General features: G+C 47.6%; 1 protein-coding gene across 1 annotated transcript in view; it reads right to left on the bottom strand.

The window, feature by feature from the left end:
* Positions 1–421: 421 nt before the first annotated feature.
* il1rapl1a (interleukin 1 receptor accessory protein-like 1a) overlaps positions 422–16,122 on the bottom strand; it is a 167,320-nt gene continuing 151,619 nt past the window's right edge. Inside the window, exons 6-11 of the mRNA XM_034561803.1 lie at positions 12,196–12,328; positions 8,042–8,187; positions 5,354–5,500; positions 3,244–3,414; positions 1,621–1,665; positions 422–1,143 (exon numbers count right to left, since the gene is read on the bottom strand). Of these exons, the coding sequence (XP_034417694.1) occupies positions 422–1,143; positions 1,621–1,665; positions 3,244–3,414; positions 5,354–5,500; positions 8,042–8,187; positions 12,196–12,328 (1,364 nt within the window). The remainder of the gene's footprint in view (positions 1,144–1,620; positions 1,666–3,243; positions 3,415–5,353; positions 5,501–8,041; positions 8,188–12,195; positions 12,329–16,122) is intronic.

The raw sequence follows: 16,122 nt of genomic DNA, 5'->3' as shown, positions 1-16,122 counted from the left end.
GACCCTGTTTTCCTTTTGTTTGTGTGTATGCACATCTGTGTATGTATGCGTATGCACAATTGCCATAGAGTGTTTTTTTTAATGTGGAGTTCTTGCAAGTCCGTATGTCTTGCTTCTCGATCAAACAGTGTTTTTCATTACATCTCCTCTGGTTCCACATAGAAAAAACATCCACACCTGTCCACTTGAAAAAACAAACAAACAAACAAACAAACAAGGGAAACTATGTCCAAAAAAAACCTGCTGTATCGCCATCGCGTGCTCCCAGTTAACAACGGTCGGGAACCCGAATGGATCCAAAACACTTACGCCCCGTAATCACGACCGTAAACTGCGTTCCTAAGCGCGGCCAGACTGAGCCTCGGCGCGCGCGGATCCCACCGATCTTCCCCACAGCTGACGCCGAGCCCGCTTTCATCCGTTACCAGATGACGCTGGAGATGCTGGTTTCCCTCGGCAGCAGAGGGAGCATGGCGTTGTTGGCGTGCGCCTCCTCCAGGCTGTGCTCTCGGCTCTTCCCGGGGGGCCTCTGTCCGTTCAGCAGTGTCAGTGGGATGTTGCAGTAGGTGTGCTGGTTCCCCAGAGAGGAGAGAGGTGGCAGGGTCCCCCCCGGGGGTAAGTCATACTCGTAGCTGCGGTAGTAGTGTTTCTGCCTCATGGTGGTGTGGTAGGTGTTGTGGAAAGTGGAGCGCAGCTCGGGGTGGGCGGTCGCCATGGCGGTGGAGGTGGCCGCGGCCATGGAGATGGCCGAGACGGTCTGCAGCTCTCCGAAGGGGCCCTGCTCGCTGACGTCCAGCGCCGGCTCGTGGGTGAGCATGGGCTCCGTGCGCCGGAACGGCATCTCGTACTGCAGCTGCTTCCAGAACTTGGAGTTGAGCTTGTTGCTCTTGGCGCCGCGCCACTTGATGACGGTGAGGGTTTTAATGGTGTGCTTGAGAGCCTCCACCTCCTGGTAGTTCATGATGCCGCGCAGCTCGGCGCACTCGATCAGGATGACCTTGATCTCGCCGGTCGCCAGCATGTTGCGCAGCCGCGTCTCCAGCTCAAAGATGCTCCAGCCTCGCCGCACCACGTAGTTGGGCGTCATGACGATGATGAGGCGCTTGCTCTGGTCCACGCAGCGCGCCACGTCCTCTATGTAGGCTGCAAAGGGGGGAGGAGGACGGGTCGAAAGGGAGAGAAAAAGAAAAAAAAAACCCGCATAAGACATGAGAGCAGCAGCAAAACAGCAGAGGAACGTACATTCAGTATGTTTGGAGCTAGAGATATGATTTGATGTGGACGGGACCATGATGAACATACAGCGTCAGACACAAAACAAAGAAGGTGATGAGAAGATAATGACAGTCACCTCCAGTATCTGCTCAAACAACAGCTCGTGTAGCGTGTAGCTCATGGTGTGTAGAGAAAGACAAAGGGACTATGTGTGTGTGCGTACATGTCTAAAAGCCTGGTCTTTGTTCAGTTGAATATGTCTTTTGTTCTGGTGCAAAGTATTATTCTGTGTATGGTAATCAATACTCTGGAGGGCAGAGCTCGCCGCTACACAGTCTATAGGTTGAGGGCCACTTTGAGAGTGAATGACAGCAGCTGACACAAGAGGAAAAAGACTTGGAGTACCTCCAAAGAGTCGTGTTTCGTCCTGGTAATGCTCATTGGTGAGACCTAAACATAAACATGTTGACATTTAGGTCACAGGGCAGGAACACAGTACAGACACAGAAACATGCTCAACACAGAAACATGCTCACGCCGTGTTTTCACCCCTGATCTGGACGTTCGTCTACAATGAGGTTTTTGCTTCGGCGTTTGATGCCGGCAGCGATCTCCTCTTGATTAAAGGGACGGAGGCGTCGGGGGCTCGGAGCTCAGTTCCCACTGATGTTTAATTCTATCTGGACCGACGAGGACGTGTGTGTGTGTGCGTTTTTTTCTTCTTTAATCTGTTCCACGCGAGAGCCTACAAGTACAAACACGCGGCGTTGCTTACTAACTGGAGCACGCCGTGCACCCGCTGGCGGAGACGGACTGCTGAGCAGAGTTAGCACGCATGAGAATATGTTCAGACAGAATTTTTTCACGGGATTTATTAATGCATGGATGAAAACCGGGGAGGATGATGAATTTGTTCAATATATATATCCTGGTACACACTTTATACCGTATTCCCATGTCTGTAGTACGCCAGTGTGAAATATTATGATCTTTTATCCGGAGAGATTAGAAAGGATGTAAGAAAATTGGTAATCGTCATCCATTAATCATTTGAGAGTGTGACTCCGCCCCCCACAAAGCACGACAACATTGAAAGACAGGACAGTGACAGCGAATAGGAAAACAGATGGACCACACGTAAAACAAACGCCGTGAACTAACGACGTCAACCCGCGAAGGGCCACGCCTCAACCACAACTGTAAACACCCGGTCAAGACCACTCACACCTCGAGTAGCAACCAGCCCCGTCTTCCTCGTCTCAGGTTCCACGTCAACAGGCGGCGCTAAGTTCAACAACCGTCCATCACACCAAAGGATCAACTAACGGGCCCTAGGTAGTCCGTACTCGTTCTGCCCATCTCGACATCACGTGCTGTAATTCTGCCCCTCCAAACATCCAGGGCAGCTTTCCAAACATCTTATATTTTTTTTTAATATCAAACTAAATAAGGCCATTGTTCTTCTATCTCCCATTGCCACGCACCTCCGACCCGCTGCATCCATTCTCCAGGCATCGTTAAGTACACGTCCTTCTCTTCAGCCCAGTCGATCTGACATTGCCCTTTATACGTCTGACTCTCTGTCATTCACACTCTGGGGAAGTAAAAAGCAGCTGGGAGCTTCACCCCCCCCCCACCCCCCCCCAATACATCAGTTCCAGGTATGCCGACCAAAGCCTACGCCTCAAGACACACTCTTCCCCACTGAAACAGGGAGAATGGCCACTAGATTCTGGTGTTAACACATGTCTGGCCTATCTTCAGGACACCATTCAAGCTTGGGCGCAGCAGCCAAATCAGATGTGATCGTCTCCTGCATTCCCCTCCATTGAAGTCCTGTGACTCTTCTCTTCTCACCTAAAACGACCAGCTTCCTCCTCTTCCTCAACCGCCGATGCGTCCTCATTCTGTTAAAACCTTTCCACTCACATCGTTGAGACGTGGTCCTTTACTACGATACACGAGCAACCGCAAACGCACCTCGATGCATTTAAGACACGCGAAGAAAGGTACGTGTGCAAGACTTACTTCCTGTTGGGATGAGGTCCCGATCTGGGATGAAGAGTTTGTAGCCGTAATGTTTCTCCAGGACGTCGGGGAGGATCTCCAGGGCGAAGCGCTCCTCCTCCCTGGTCTCCTGACTCCACTGGTCAGGGTCCACTTTGGTGTAGGACAGGTAGGCGTCGTAGTCTTTGTTTTCTGAAACATGGAGAAGGTGGACTACATGCATTGACACCCCAGCTCAAAAAGGGACGATATATATCCCTGGATATACGATGAAAAACGTTAATACTTAATGGGGAAGAGTACGAGGACACCTGAAAAGTTTGCCCATGTATTTGATTAGAAGCGTCTCATTCCCAAATCCATTTGCTTTGGCTGAACTTTCACAGCAGTTTCAATTATAAAACCCTCGACACAAAAGCACTGCGCTCGTCATTCTGAAATCAAAATCTAATTTGCATAAAATAAATGAATAAATGGCTGTATTAAATTAGGTCATAATTACGCGTTTAATTTATCAAAGCATCACAACATTGAAATCGTTTTTGCATTGTAAAAATTAAAATGTGATAAAATATTAATTATCACGTAATGTTAGTATCTAATAGTATCTAATTTCTTTAAAATGTATTATATCCGTGACTTATTAATAACATTTCTTGAAAGAAAAATGTTTCACTTAATGCAGAAGTCTCAGTATTTTAAATGATACATATTCTCTTCTACTTCACGATACAAACTTTAAGCCAGAATTATTATGTGTTTGTACTTCATTGCATCAGTTTAATTGTCTGCATCAACCTCAAAAGTTATTTTGTTATTAAAAAACGGTGCTAGTTTTGTGTAAAATGCTGTCTCCACTCTTCTGGGATGGATTTCCACACAACCATAGATTCAGGGATTTGCTCCCCACTCAGCCACCGAAGTATCCGTGAAGTCGACCGCTGATGTAAAGCGATAAAACCTGCTGGCTCGTAGTCATTGTTACGGTTCACCCAGTTTCAAGTTCACCATTTCTTATCATACAGGAAACAGGAAAGATACTTCACAATTGGAACAAATAATAAAAGAAACAAAAAACAAGCCACAGTCACCAAAGGGAAAGAAAAAGCAGTGCTTGTGACAGGTTCAGTGAGTCCTAGTCATTATTCTCTGGAAACTGGATTGTGGGCTAGCCCAAAAAAAAACCTCTTTGAGGAGCTTTGAAACGTACTGGAAAGGCCGTTGCTGCGCTCAACAGGATCCACGCATCAAACAACAAGCCTTCAAATTAGCAACCGACCTCAAATTAACCACCTAGCAAAACAGCTTGTGTCTGCGCCCCCCCCCCCCCCCCTCCTCCCCCAACCCCCCTGACGGTATGACTTAATCATGTGGAAGTTTTTGAGTCGACAAAACAGTGTGTAATAGATAATTCATGCTACTGTAGAAACAATCCAAATGGAGGAGAAAAAAAAATGACTTCAGTCTTTCCGGAAAAACATAGCAGGAAAAAAAACACATTGTTAACTGAAGCAAAAAAGTTACCTATAATCTGTAGAGGAAACCAGAAAAAGTTGTCCTCAAATTCCAGACTATGCGCTCCCTGTTTGTCTCTAAAGGGAAGGAGCCCCCCCCCCAATGTCCCGCTATCTGGCCTTCGACAGCAGAGGGTGGGCATCATTCCATGACATATTGAGACTGATCTCTTTTTAAATGGGCAACAAATTGAAAATCTGTCTCCTCTCTTCCCTATGCAGCCATTGCCGCGACGCACACACACACGCACACACACACACACACACACACACACACACACACACACACACACACACACACACACACACACTCTCTACACTAACAGTTAAGAGAGAGAGAGAGAGAGAGAGAGAGAGAGGAAATGGGCTCCTGTCACCGAGATAGGAGAAGACATTTGTATCTAGGGAAGTCTGTTATGGATAGAGGCTCTGACATAACACACACACACACACACACACACACACACACACACACACATACACACACACACACACACATATCTACGCCCGCTCAATATCGATGTTTGGAAAAGAAAAGGCCCGAGTTGTACGTCTTCAGTCAGAAACGAGGGGGGGGGGGGGGGGGGGGGGTTTGTGATGCTTGGTGCCGTCTTTACCTCCGTCAACATCTTCGCTGCCAAAGTGCCTCCTGTAGAAGAGCATCAGCTCGATCTTGTGGCATTTGTAGAGGGAGATGAGGAAGATGAGCAGCAGCAGGATCGCTCCCAGCCCTCCCGCCAGCTCCACGGTGTACATGAGCTCTGCTGAGGACGACACACACACACACACACACACACACACACACACACACACACACACACACACACACGTACACACACACACACACACACACACACACACACAAGAACGGAATATATATTTTTACAAACGGGGTGAGACAATCACGGTGCGGAGAGAGTGGGGAATACACATAAACAGGCAATTTTCTTTTTTTATTTATTTCTGCAGTAGTTTCGGACCCCCCCCCCCCCCCCCCCCCAATCCGGTAAACTCACAGGATGAGGCCCCTTTATAGGACACATTTACATTTGCTGGAGGGCTGGATAATCATCCGTAGTTTCAGTTTTTGAAGCGCCATCAATCTTCCGGGGGAAGAAGAGATGCGAGGCTCGTAATGACTTGAGAGGGCACAGTGCAGGGGGGGGGGGGGGGGGGGGGGGGGGGGGGGGGGGGGGGGGGGGGGGGGGTGAAGGCGATGATGAGAAATTGGGTTCATTTCTTTGGAGCGGCGTGGCCGATGACAACCGGGGGGCTGTGCACTTTGGCTGAAGTCCATAGTGGGACTTGACAAGTCTGGACATAGATGGAGGCATTTTCAAAAACAAAAGACTTCAGTCTACTTATCTCTCTCCCTCATCTTTCCACCTCTTCTAGCTTCTCCTACTCCCTCTTTTTTCTCCAATTGTCTCTACATTCATCTCTCTTCTCTATTATCTCCTCTTCATCTCCCCAGAGACCCAGCTTTGGGGGGGGGGGGGGTGAGTTATGTTGTGCACCATTTACCTGGTGGTTCCACCTTATATCTCTATGTCACTGTGGACTGGAGCACTGCACGGCTGCCATGGCAACCCCCGATACAGCCCTCTGCTTTATTGCAGATGATGTACACTGCAAATACCTTTACATTTCTTTTCAATGCACGACATGTTATTGGAATCGTTTTCCTTCCTACAGTCGAGTGATGGAGCTAAACACATTTGAGGCTGTTTCCATAGTTTCAAGAAGACAAATAAAGGACATTTCACCAAACGTCCTTTAACTTGTAAAGAGAGATTTTCACCACATTATTCTAGATCTTTTTAAAAAATGTTTAATTAACACCAACTGATACTGGGTATCGCAGAAAGAGAGCGGCATTAATTCGGCCCTGTAAAATGTAATTTCATGACCGTTCCCTCAAAGCTTAAATGCTTTTAACTAACAATCATTCAGCACTACTTTCCCCCTTCTGCCTCCTCTCTCTCCATCTCTCTCAGCCCACAGAGACATACCTGCTGCAGGGTTTATGAGTGATGCATTCTGGGAGGGGAAACATGAAATAAACATCAGAATAATGTGTGTGTGAGAGAGCGAGATAGAGAGCTTGACTTGAAGTATTTCATAGCATCCCTCCTCCTTGAAAACGCTGCCTTGACAAGTGAGAGTTAAATGAAGCTGTCGGCAGTCTACAAAGACCACTCAGAAGGAATTGGGCCGTCTACAAAAGACGGTGACAGAGACAGAGATTAAAGCGGTGCGACAGACAGATAAAGACTTAACATGTAATTGTATGCTGAACTTATTGGCCTGTTGGGAAACTGCTGAGGACCAATTTGCTGTTTAAACAGCCGTCAAATTACCTCCTCTCTCTCTTTGCAGGGCGACAACCAGTGCGTGAAAAGAGCTTCAGACGAGTCACGCCAGAGAGCCGAAATAGCAACGCACAAAGAGAGGACCGAACCGGAGCTGCAGCTCACATTGTTCACACACACGGTGGATGGAAGACAAACAATGGACCGGAAACAAGGGGGGCAGACACAAAGGGATTTAAAAACAAGGGGCTGGTAAAAGGTCTTCGGTATATATATATGAAGTCTTCTTTTTGTCCTCGGTAGATGCAGATATTTCATAATCTGAAGTGAATCTTGAAGAATCAGATGCGTTTTGTGCCGTGAACGCCTGAAAGCTTTGAGCCTGATTTTGTTTGTCTACACACACAGCGGCGGAAAATAAGCCGTAAAAAAAAAAAAAACACAACGCTGTGGGAGCGTAAAGGAAAAATTATGGCAAAACGTCATAAAACAGTTGCCTCGCTCAGATACAGAGCATTAGCGTTCATTTTGGGGATTTGTGGTCTTGGGCCACCTGTTGTATGCAAGTCTAATATTGTCTCTCCTTTTAGCCGTGGGTGGTCTCCTTTGTCTACTGTGCTGGATAAGTAGTATACAGGTTTATGAAAGCTTCTACACATGAAAGCAATAAGCTGAAAGATGCTCAAACATCAACTCTTTGTGGGATTTGTTGCTACGAGTGACCCCTTTCACATTAAGACACAAGAAATATATATTCTTCTACGTGCAGTTTTGTTCAGAAGACGCGGGACTTTATTCCAAATTCCTGGACTTCCTAAAGACACTAAAATATGTAAGGCTGACATTTGGGGGAATGTGTGTGTGTGTGTGTGTGTGGGGGGGGGAACCACATCTTTTATTTGACGAAAATGGAGCAGCGAGGCTTTTGAATACTTCATTCAGCATATAGCTTTGATGAAGAGCCGATGCTGAATATACTGAACGAGCCCTTACCCTGTCTGAAGAGCTGGATGGTCGCTTGGCGACGGCCGTTACCGTTTTCCACGTAACAGGAATAATTTCCCAGGTCCTCCTCCTCCAAAGAGTCAATCGTCAAGGAAATGGCCACTTCCTGCTCGCCGAGATGCTCCCTCACAATCCTGCAAGACAAACACACAAACAACAACAACAACAAACAAAAAATGACGGAGATGATTCCTGAGAGGACGCTTTCCTCTGCGAGAACACGTGGATCAGAGCAAACGAACGTGATGGGCGAGCGGCGTGTTTTCTGTACAACTTGGATCTCGATTAAGACCCCCCCCCCCCCCCCCCACATCCCCCCTTAATGTTGTTGTTGTTGTTTTACTGTAAGTACTTCAAGGCAATGTTCATTTCTTCTCCCTTTGCACTCAAAACATATTAGAAATGAAAATCAATAAGGGCTCTTCCTCTGTGTTATGCGAGAGAGTGTGTGTGTGTGTGTGTGTGTGTGGGGGGGGGGGGGGGGGGGGGGGGGGGGTAGTAAATCAAATAACGGCGATCAGAAGAAAATCTTTTTATAGCGGCTGCCATGGTAACAGAGAGAAAGTAATATTCCGTAAAGTAAATGAGTGTCCCCTGCTGGGCTGGTTGAGCCTGATGGAGGAGAGAACGGGGGAGATGATGCTCCCTCATACCGCGGATGCACTACTTAGCCCACTTTTGCAGCACCCTCAGCACAAATTACACATCGGAGGAAACAAAGTGCAAATGAGAAAGAGAAGTGTGTGTGTGTGTGTGTGTGTGTGTGTGTGTGGGGGGGGGGGGGGGTATCTACTGTATGTGTTAATAAGGGCTGTGTTGAGAAGGCGGAGTGGGATAGGGAAAGTGTGTGTGTGTGTGTGTGTGTGTGTGTGTGTGTGCATGAGTGTGTAGGGGTATAATGACTCTCGAGCTTCTCTCTTCTCTCTCGCTTTCAAGCCGATAAACTGCACATAAGGACAGCTTGTTGGGGAGATTTGGCATCGGTAATTGAAAGTGTATCACGGGCTTTGCGTGGAGAGGCTGAGGCGGCGCTGATGATATTTGTATTTTCAGCTCAGTTTGTTGTGCAATGGGGGTTGGGTTGGAGGGGGGGGGGAGGGGGGGGGGGTAATTCATGCCTCTCCAGGGAGTGGTGGGTACTTTGAAGCCTTCAGTTTTCAGGTTATCACACTGTTCCAAAAGACAACGGAGCCGGCCGCCATTCAACCTGACGGGTAGATGACACACCGCTGTTCAACCCGAGTCTCAAAAGGCAACCGGCTGAAGACCCCCGAAGTTAAGAGTGGAGGGATAAACAAGGTCCGGCTGAAGACCCCCGAAGTTAAGAGTGGAGGGATAAACAAGGTCCGGCTGAAGACCCCCGAAGTTAAGAGTGGAGGGATAAACAAGGTCCGGCTGAAGACCCCCCAAGTTAAGAGTGGAGGGATAAACAAGGTCCGGCTGAAGCGCACCGGTAGGGATGGGAGGCGAAGGAGAGCCCACAACACGGCTGGGCTGAGGGGGGTGATTTGAATGATGCTGAATCAGAAGGACAAAGACGTGCAGAACTCAATGTTCAATTATCGATATCAAGTTAGCCCGAATGAGTAAATCGCAAACACATCTTCCACTACGGCCTCCTTTCAATATTTCCTCTCCTTTTCCCGTGAGCACATCTGTGTTTTGCCACTCATTCGTTCATTTTTACACGCAACTGCAACAAAAAAAAAACACGGACCGATTTGGTTCAATAGCGCACATCGATCGCCTTCTTTATTAAGCCAGATTTGTTTTGCTAATTTATTAATCTCCGCATGCTATGCTAATGTCCAATGACCCATGCCAACGATAACGACGATAGCCCCGTCCCCGGCGGTGCAAATGAGAATTCATGTGCTCGGGGTAGAAATGAACTCCTCCGAAATCAATATGCCCGGAGTCGGGTCAATGAATGCCTGCAGGAACTCTGTGCCCGGGGGTGTGAGTGCTCGTCTCTTAGCTCGAGCTCGACTACGGATACATTAGTAATAAAGCTAAAGTGTGTGGGTGCCAGCCTGAAGACAAGCTCATGTTCCGTTTTCTCCTTTCCCTTTTCTCTCCTCATCGCTCCACCGTCTTTGCATATATGCTGTAATCCATATATCTGTCCCACTGCCGGATGGTGAAAAGCATCCAGGATCAGCAACAGAGAGTGGATGGTCAAATACATTATTGATCCACCGCGTGAAATATCGGTATGATTTATTAAAAAGATAACTCCTCTGCGAGTGAGAGGGGGGGGGGGGGGGGGGGGGACTAACGGAGGAAGACAGAGACAAGACAGATGGGAGAGCAGCGTCGGTGGTTTAAAATGAGATTTGCTTCTGTTGCATGTTCATATCAGTGCACAAGCAAACTCGCTATCGCAAATGTGTTTCCTTTACTTCCCTCCGAAGTGACTTCTACCACATTTCTTATTCTATCCATCCCTTTCCTATCCGCTCTCCCTCCCCCTCCTCCTCTGCCCATCTGCATGCCGCTATAGGTCGCTGCAGCGAGGGAGATAGCGATAGTGGCGGCGGTGTGAAAAATGGCAGTTGTTAACCATCTGACGGGGCCGTCTCCCCAGAGCTGCAGCTTCTCCAAACAGCCCTAATGGGAAACATGCACACGGACCGGGGAATGAACTTGTTTAAATGTGTTACACCGCACAGGAGAGAGAAACATGGAAACGGGGGGGGGTCTCGTCTTAAATGCCTCAGCGCCCTGAAAGTGAGGTCCATAAAAGATGGAGAAGCATCTTTTTTTTGGGGGGGGGGGGGGGGACGTGCGTGAAAGAAATGTACAGTTTACAAATTTAAAGTTTCGAAAGCGAGAAACAAACTGATCGGTTCCCAACAAAACAACTTCAATGGAGACAAAATATATACGTAACGCACAATATGATTCACATGAAAACTTCCCAGATTTATTGTCTAAACTCAAGACTATTCATCTAAAAAAAAAAAAAAAACTATATTAAATAAATTAATATAAATATAATATAAATATTCAAACCCTGCGACAACAAGACACTAACAAATATCTGTGTTTTATTTACATAACAATACTTAACACAATATTCCCCATTTGAACTTCTGAAAATGGAGAGAGAGAGAGAGAAAGAGAGCAAGAGAAGCAAACCCATCAGCCATCACAGATATGTGTTCATAAAGGACAGCAGCTTACATAATAACTGCGTCAGCTACCGGTTTCAACTCATTTCATATTCGAAAACATTTTGCAGAGACTTGGGACTTAATCACGACGCACAGTTCACCACCTGCACATCGTTTTCATATTTTTAGTTATAGTTTGAAGACTCGAGGACCTGAGTGGAGCCAGACGTGGCTCGACTTTTAAAACATCGCGGCTGGTCGACGCAACGAGGCATGGGACAAATAATCAATATGAGACATACGACACTGTGCATGTGTAAAACGCCACATTGAGGCCACAGTGTTCAGAACTATGAGCTTGTACTTTATAATGCAATTAATAAATAGTTTTACTCCCATGGTTCAAATTCCCATTTCGGTAGTGTGTGTGTGTGTGTGTGTGTGTGTGTGTGTGTTCCCTCTTCACATCAGTAGATTATTATCTCGCTATATGTGTGTGTGTGTGTGTGTGTGATATACGCAAGTCATATTGCTACTGTGCACAATTACAGTGCAATTTTCAGTCCTTTAGACAAAAAAAAACAACTAACATGGCGTCAAAATGAATGAATGATTATGGGAAACACGATTCACGTATTCGCATAACAAAATAAATGGAAACAAGCAGCTGCTTGGAAATCTGGCAACGTACATTTCTGGTAAAATAGTTGGTATGGAGTTTGGAGTTACATTTGTGGTGTGTGCCATCTTCATTTACTCTTAACCAGTAACATATATAATGGTATTAGACACATCTGAACAATATATAAGTGTTTATTTTAACACCCAAATCAATCAAATAGACCTTGTGGTTGCAGAAGATACACCCTTTTTAGCTTGGGTATGCTGTTTAGTTAAGTTGATTAAATAATGACTTTTTAAAAGGGTTAATGGGCTAAAACATGCACAACCATTGGTATCAACCGTCTACCAGTGCACTATTAATTCCTCATTGACGCCATCCTGTGAAATCCAGTGTTTCCTTACTTGATGTCGCTCTCCTGGATCCGCTCCTCGTCCAAGTCCTCGATGAACTTCTCTCCCTTCATCCAGTAGATGAGCGGGCTGACGTCGCCGCTGTAGCCGAAAAACGCCCGGCAGGTCAGGTTCAAAGCGCTTCCTGCGAAGGCAAGCAGACAACAGGAGGGTTTTGTCACGCTCCATTGTCCCGTATAGTTCGTGGGAAAGATGTGCGAATTCATGTGCGCATCACACACACACACACACACACACACATAAAGATATTGGACCACGTGTGCATTGACAATTCTTTGTGCATATCCTACAAAATGATGTAAGTATTTGCTCGTGCCAATAGCACACGCACACTGTGTAAGGAGCTGCAAGTAAACACTAATGAACACATGAGGGCACTCAAGAGCTGCCTACATCACCCCCCCCCCCCCATACACACACACCCCAACCCCCTTGAGACCAAGGAAAAATAAGGCAAAATAATAATAATAATAATGCATTTAATTTATATAGCGCTTTTCATAATACTCAAAGACACTTCACATAATTAAAACATCCTAAAAGCTAAAAATAAATAAATAAGAATAGCTAAAATACAGGTAAAACAAATAAAACAAATAAATAGGGACTTTGAGTCGCTCGGAACCCTGATAAGAAAACAAAAACAAAAACAAAAAACAATCACACATTAAAAGCAGGTCTGAACAGGTGGGTTTTGATTTGCGATTTGAATGAGGAAAGATCAGTGCAGTCTCGGATGAGTTTGGGGAGAGAGTTCCAGAGGGGAGGGGGCAGATATGGAGAAGGCTCTGTCACCCCACGTCCGGTGCTTGGTCCTATGTGGGATGGACAGGAGGTCGGCATCAGAGGAGCGGAGCTGACGGGATGGAGTGTGGTGGTGGAGCAGGTCGGTGAGGTAGGAGGGGGCCTGATGGAGTGTGGTGGTGGAGCAGGTCGGTGAGGTAGGAGGGGGCCTGATTATGGAGGGCTTTGTGAGTGAGGAGAAGGATTTTGTATTGGATCCGTTGTGGGACGGGGAGCCAGCGAAGGCTCTGGAGAACAGGGGTGATGTGATGACGGGAACGGGAGTGGGTGAGCAGGCGAGCAGCAGAGTTCTGGATGTATTGGAGTTTGTTTAGGATTTTGGAAGATGTGCCATAAAGAATACTATTGCAATAGTCAATTCTGGAGGTGATGAAGGCGTGGATTAAAGTTTCAGCAGCAGATGAGGAAAGTGATGGGCGGAGACGGGCAATGTGTTTTAGGTGGAAGAAGGAGGTTCTGGTGATTTGTTTGATGTGATGTTCAAATGAGAGGTTGCTGTCAAACATGACTCCGAGGTTGCGGACGTGAGGGGAGGGAGACAGAGTGGAGTTGTCAAGGTTGAGGCAGAAGTTGTGACTGGTTTTGGTGAGAGATTTGGGGCCGATGATGATCATATCCGATTTATCACAGTTGAGTTTGAGAAAGTTGGTTTGCATCCATGATTTAATGTCAGTGAGGCAGTTTGTCAGAGTGGAGTGAGTAGCAGTGGTAATGGCTTTTGTGGAGATGTAGAGCTGGACATCATCAGCGTAGCAGTGGAAGAGGAGACCGTGATGACGTATGATGTTTCCAAGAGGGAGCAGGTAGAGGATGTCTCAGGGTCGAGTCCAGGTTTCTTGAGGATGGGGGTGACAGCAGCCAGTTTAAGTGTGTCGGGGACTGAGCCGGAGTTGAGGGAGGAGTTGATTATTGCTATGATGAGTGGAGCAATGGCTGGGAGACATTCCTTGGTGAGAGTAGATGGTATGGGATCCAGAATACAGGTGGAGCTTCTCATTCCTGTTGTGAATGAAGAGAGCTCCAAAGGGGACACAGGGGAGAACTGAGAAAGGGGCTGAGGGGTGAATATGGGGAGAGGGGGTGGAGAAATGGAAAGTGCGGGTGAGGTCTTCAGGTTGCTGTAAATTATATCAATTTTTGTATTGAAAAATGAAAGGAAAGAGTTGCACTTGTCGACTGTAAAGGATTTGGAGGTGTTGTCCCTGGGTTTGAGAAGCTTGTTTATTGTTGAGAAGAGAGCCTTTGGGTTGGAGGAGCCAGCGTGTATGAGGTGTGAGTAGTAGGTGGTCCTGAGATGAGAGCGTCATTGTATTGTTGAAGGTAGTCAGAGTGGGCTTGGAGATGGACTGTTAAACCAGTTTTCCTGCAGAGTCTTTCAAGCTGGCGCTTACGGGATTTCATGTGGTGGAGATCAGGAGTATACCAAGGAGCTGAGTGAGTGAAAAAAAAAAAAGTGAGAGGAGGCTGACAGTAACAGTGTTGTATTTAGAGCCGCTGCCGGGGTATGAAGGCGAGTCGAGAGTCAACAACTGCAGTTTGTTGTGAGTCCACATGTGGGGGGAAAAAGAGAAAGAAGCGATCGTCACCGAGGAGCCGACATCTTTTTGTTTTGTGACTCAAAGAAGATGATGCACCGTCATGAACTATGCACGTGTTCGGCTGGGCGAACATAAAAGATGGAGCACATGGTTATTTTTTGCATTCCTCTGAAGTGGCCCCCGGCAATCGCATGCTGATGCCTCTCTGGGAACCGCACAGCGACATGTAAACGGCACACAGATGAGCGTAGCGCGTACTGTAAAGCGTGTGTGTGTGTGTGTGTGTGTGTGTGGGGGGGGGGGGGGGGGGGGGGGGGCTGTCGCCGATGGGAGAAAGGCATGACGGGGCATGAAGGAGACACTTCTCCCTGTTTCACAGCAGGATGTTCATGAGCAAGGTAAACTGCACTGGTATGGGGGCATGTATTCATTCATCCTGCTCAGCACCACGGACAGCTCCCGGCGGGGAATGGAAGGTAAACTATAGCACTTAATACAGCCTCAAAAATAACTTTGAGTAAGTTCTACTGTATTTTACTTTTTGAGGATAATCTCTACCTCCCCCCCTCCGCTAACAACTCTGCATCTTTCTCTTCCACGGGCCCGGGCAGGAACACACGTCTTCAGAACTATCCCCCCTCCCCTCCTCCTTCTGCCCACAAGCCAGACGCGGCTTCAAAAGATTCCAGAAGGTCACACTCTCGGCACAAGGCAAGTTGTAAGGGCCGGGCAAGGGGAAAGGAGGACAGGAGGACACCCAGGAATGAACTGACGGTATTGTCTGCGAAGGATGCGGCAGCTGACATTTCCAAAAGTTCAACAGCCACTCTCAGCTTGGTATTTGTGCACAGAACGGGGGCTTTACAAAGGCGACACGCCGCACCTACAAAATAGGAAACCTCCTTCATGTGACTACAGCACGCATGCACAGGTTGCGGCGCTTAACCGTGTGAGTCGTACTTCATCGTTTGTGTAGCGGTAACCACACTGTGCAAAGTACATGATGTGCAAACCATGCGTCTCTTTGTGTGAGACGGATTCGGCATTTATAACCCCCCCCCCCCCATGCGGTTAGTTTATCCCACAGATCAATTGCAAACGAGGAATGTCATGCTGCCTGCAGAGGAAGTCTCCACTGAGCTCTCTGGGAATCGCAGGAAATTGTCGAAGGCCTCACGCTGTCTTATTCTAATCCAAAGTGCAGCACCCCCCCCCCCCCCCCCCCCCCCCCCCCCCCGCCCCCCCCCCCCCCCCCACCCCCCCCCCTCCCCCCCACCCCCCCCCCCCGTCCCCCCCAAAAAAACTCCCTCACGGCTCACTTGTGTTAGTTCCTCCGCCGCGACACACACACCACACACACACACACCAGTGGGCTGGGTGTGTGTGTCACACCTGCCACATTTGAGACAGCTGGACGTTGTGTCGCGTTGGTCGTTTCACTCTTTGTGCCCCTCGAAGCTTGAATGAAGCGTCTCTTTCTTTTGCTCTGCGTGCTGCGATGATGTCACTCTTTTCGGGGTTTACGATTACGATGTACAAGGTTTTTTTTGGGGGGCAAAAACAAAACATCTTTTTG

Source organism: Cyclopterus lumpus, chromosome 21 (assembly GCF_009769545.1).
Source record: "Cyclopterus lumpus isolate fCycLum1 chromosome 21, fCycLum1.pri, whole genome shotgun sequence".
In the NCBI taxonomy this organism is placed as follows: Eukaryota; Metazoa; Chordata; class Actinopteri; order Perciformes; family Cyclopteridae; genus Cyclopterus; species Cyclopterus lumpus.
The sequence above is the reverse complement of the archived record's forward strand: the minus strand, read 5'-3'. Positions and strand labels throughout refer to the sequence as shown.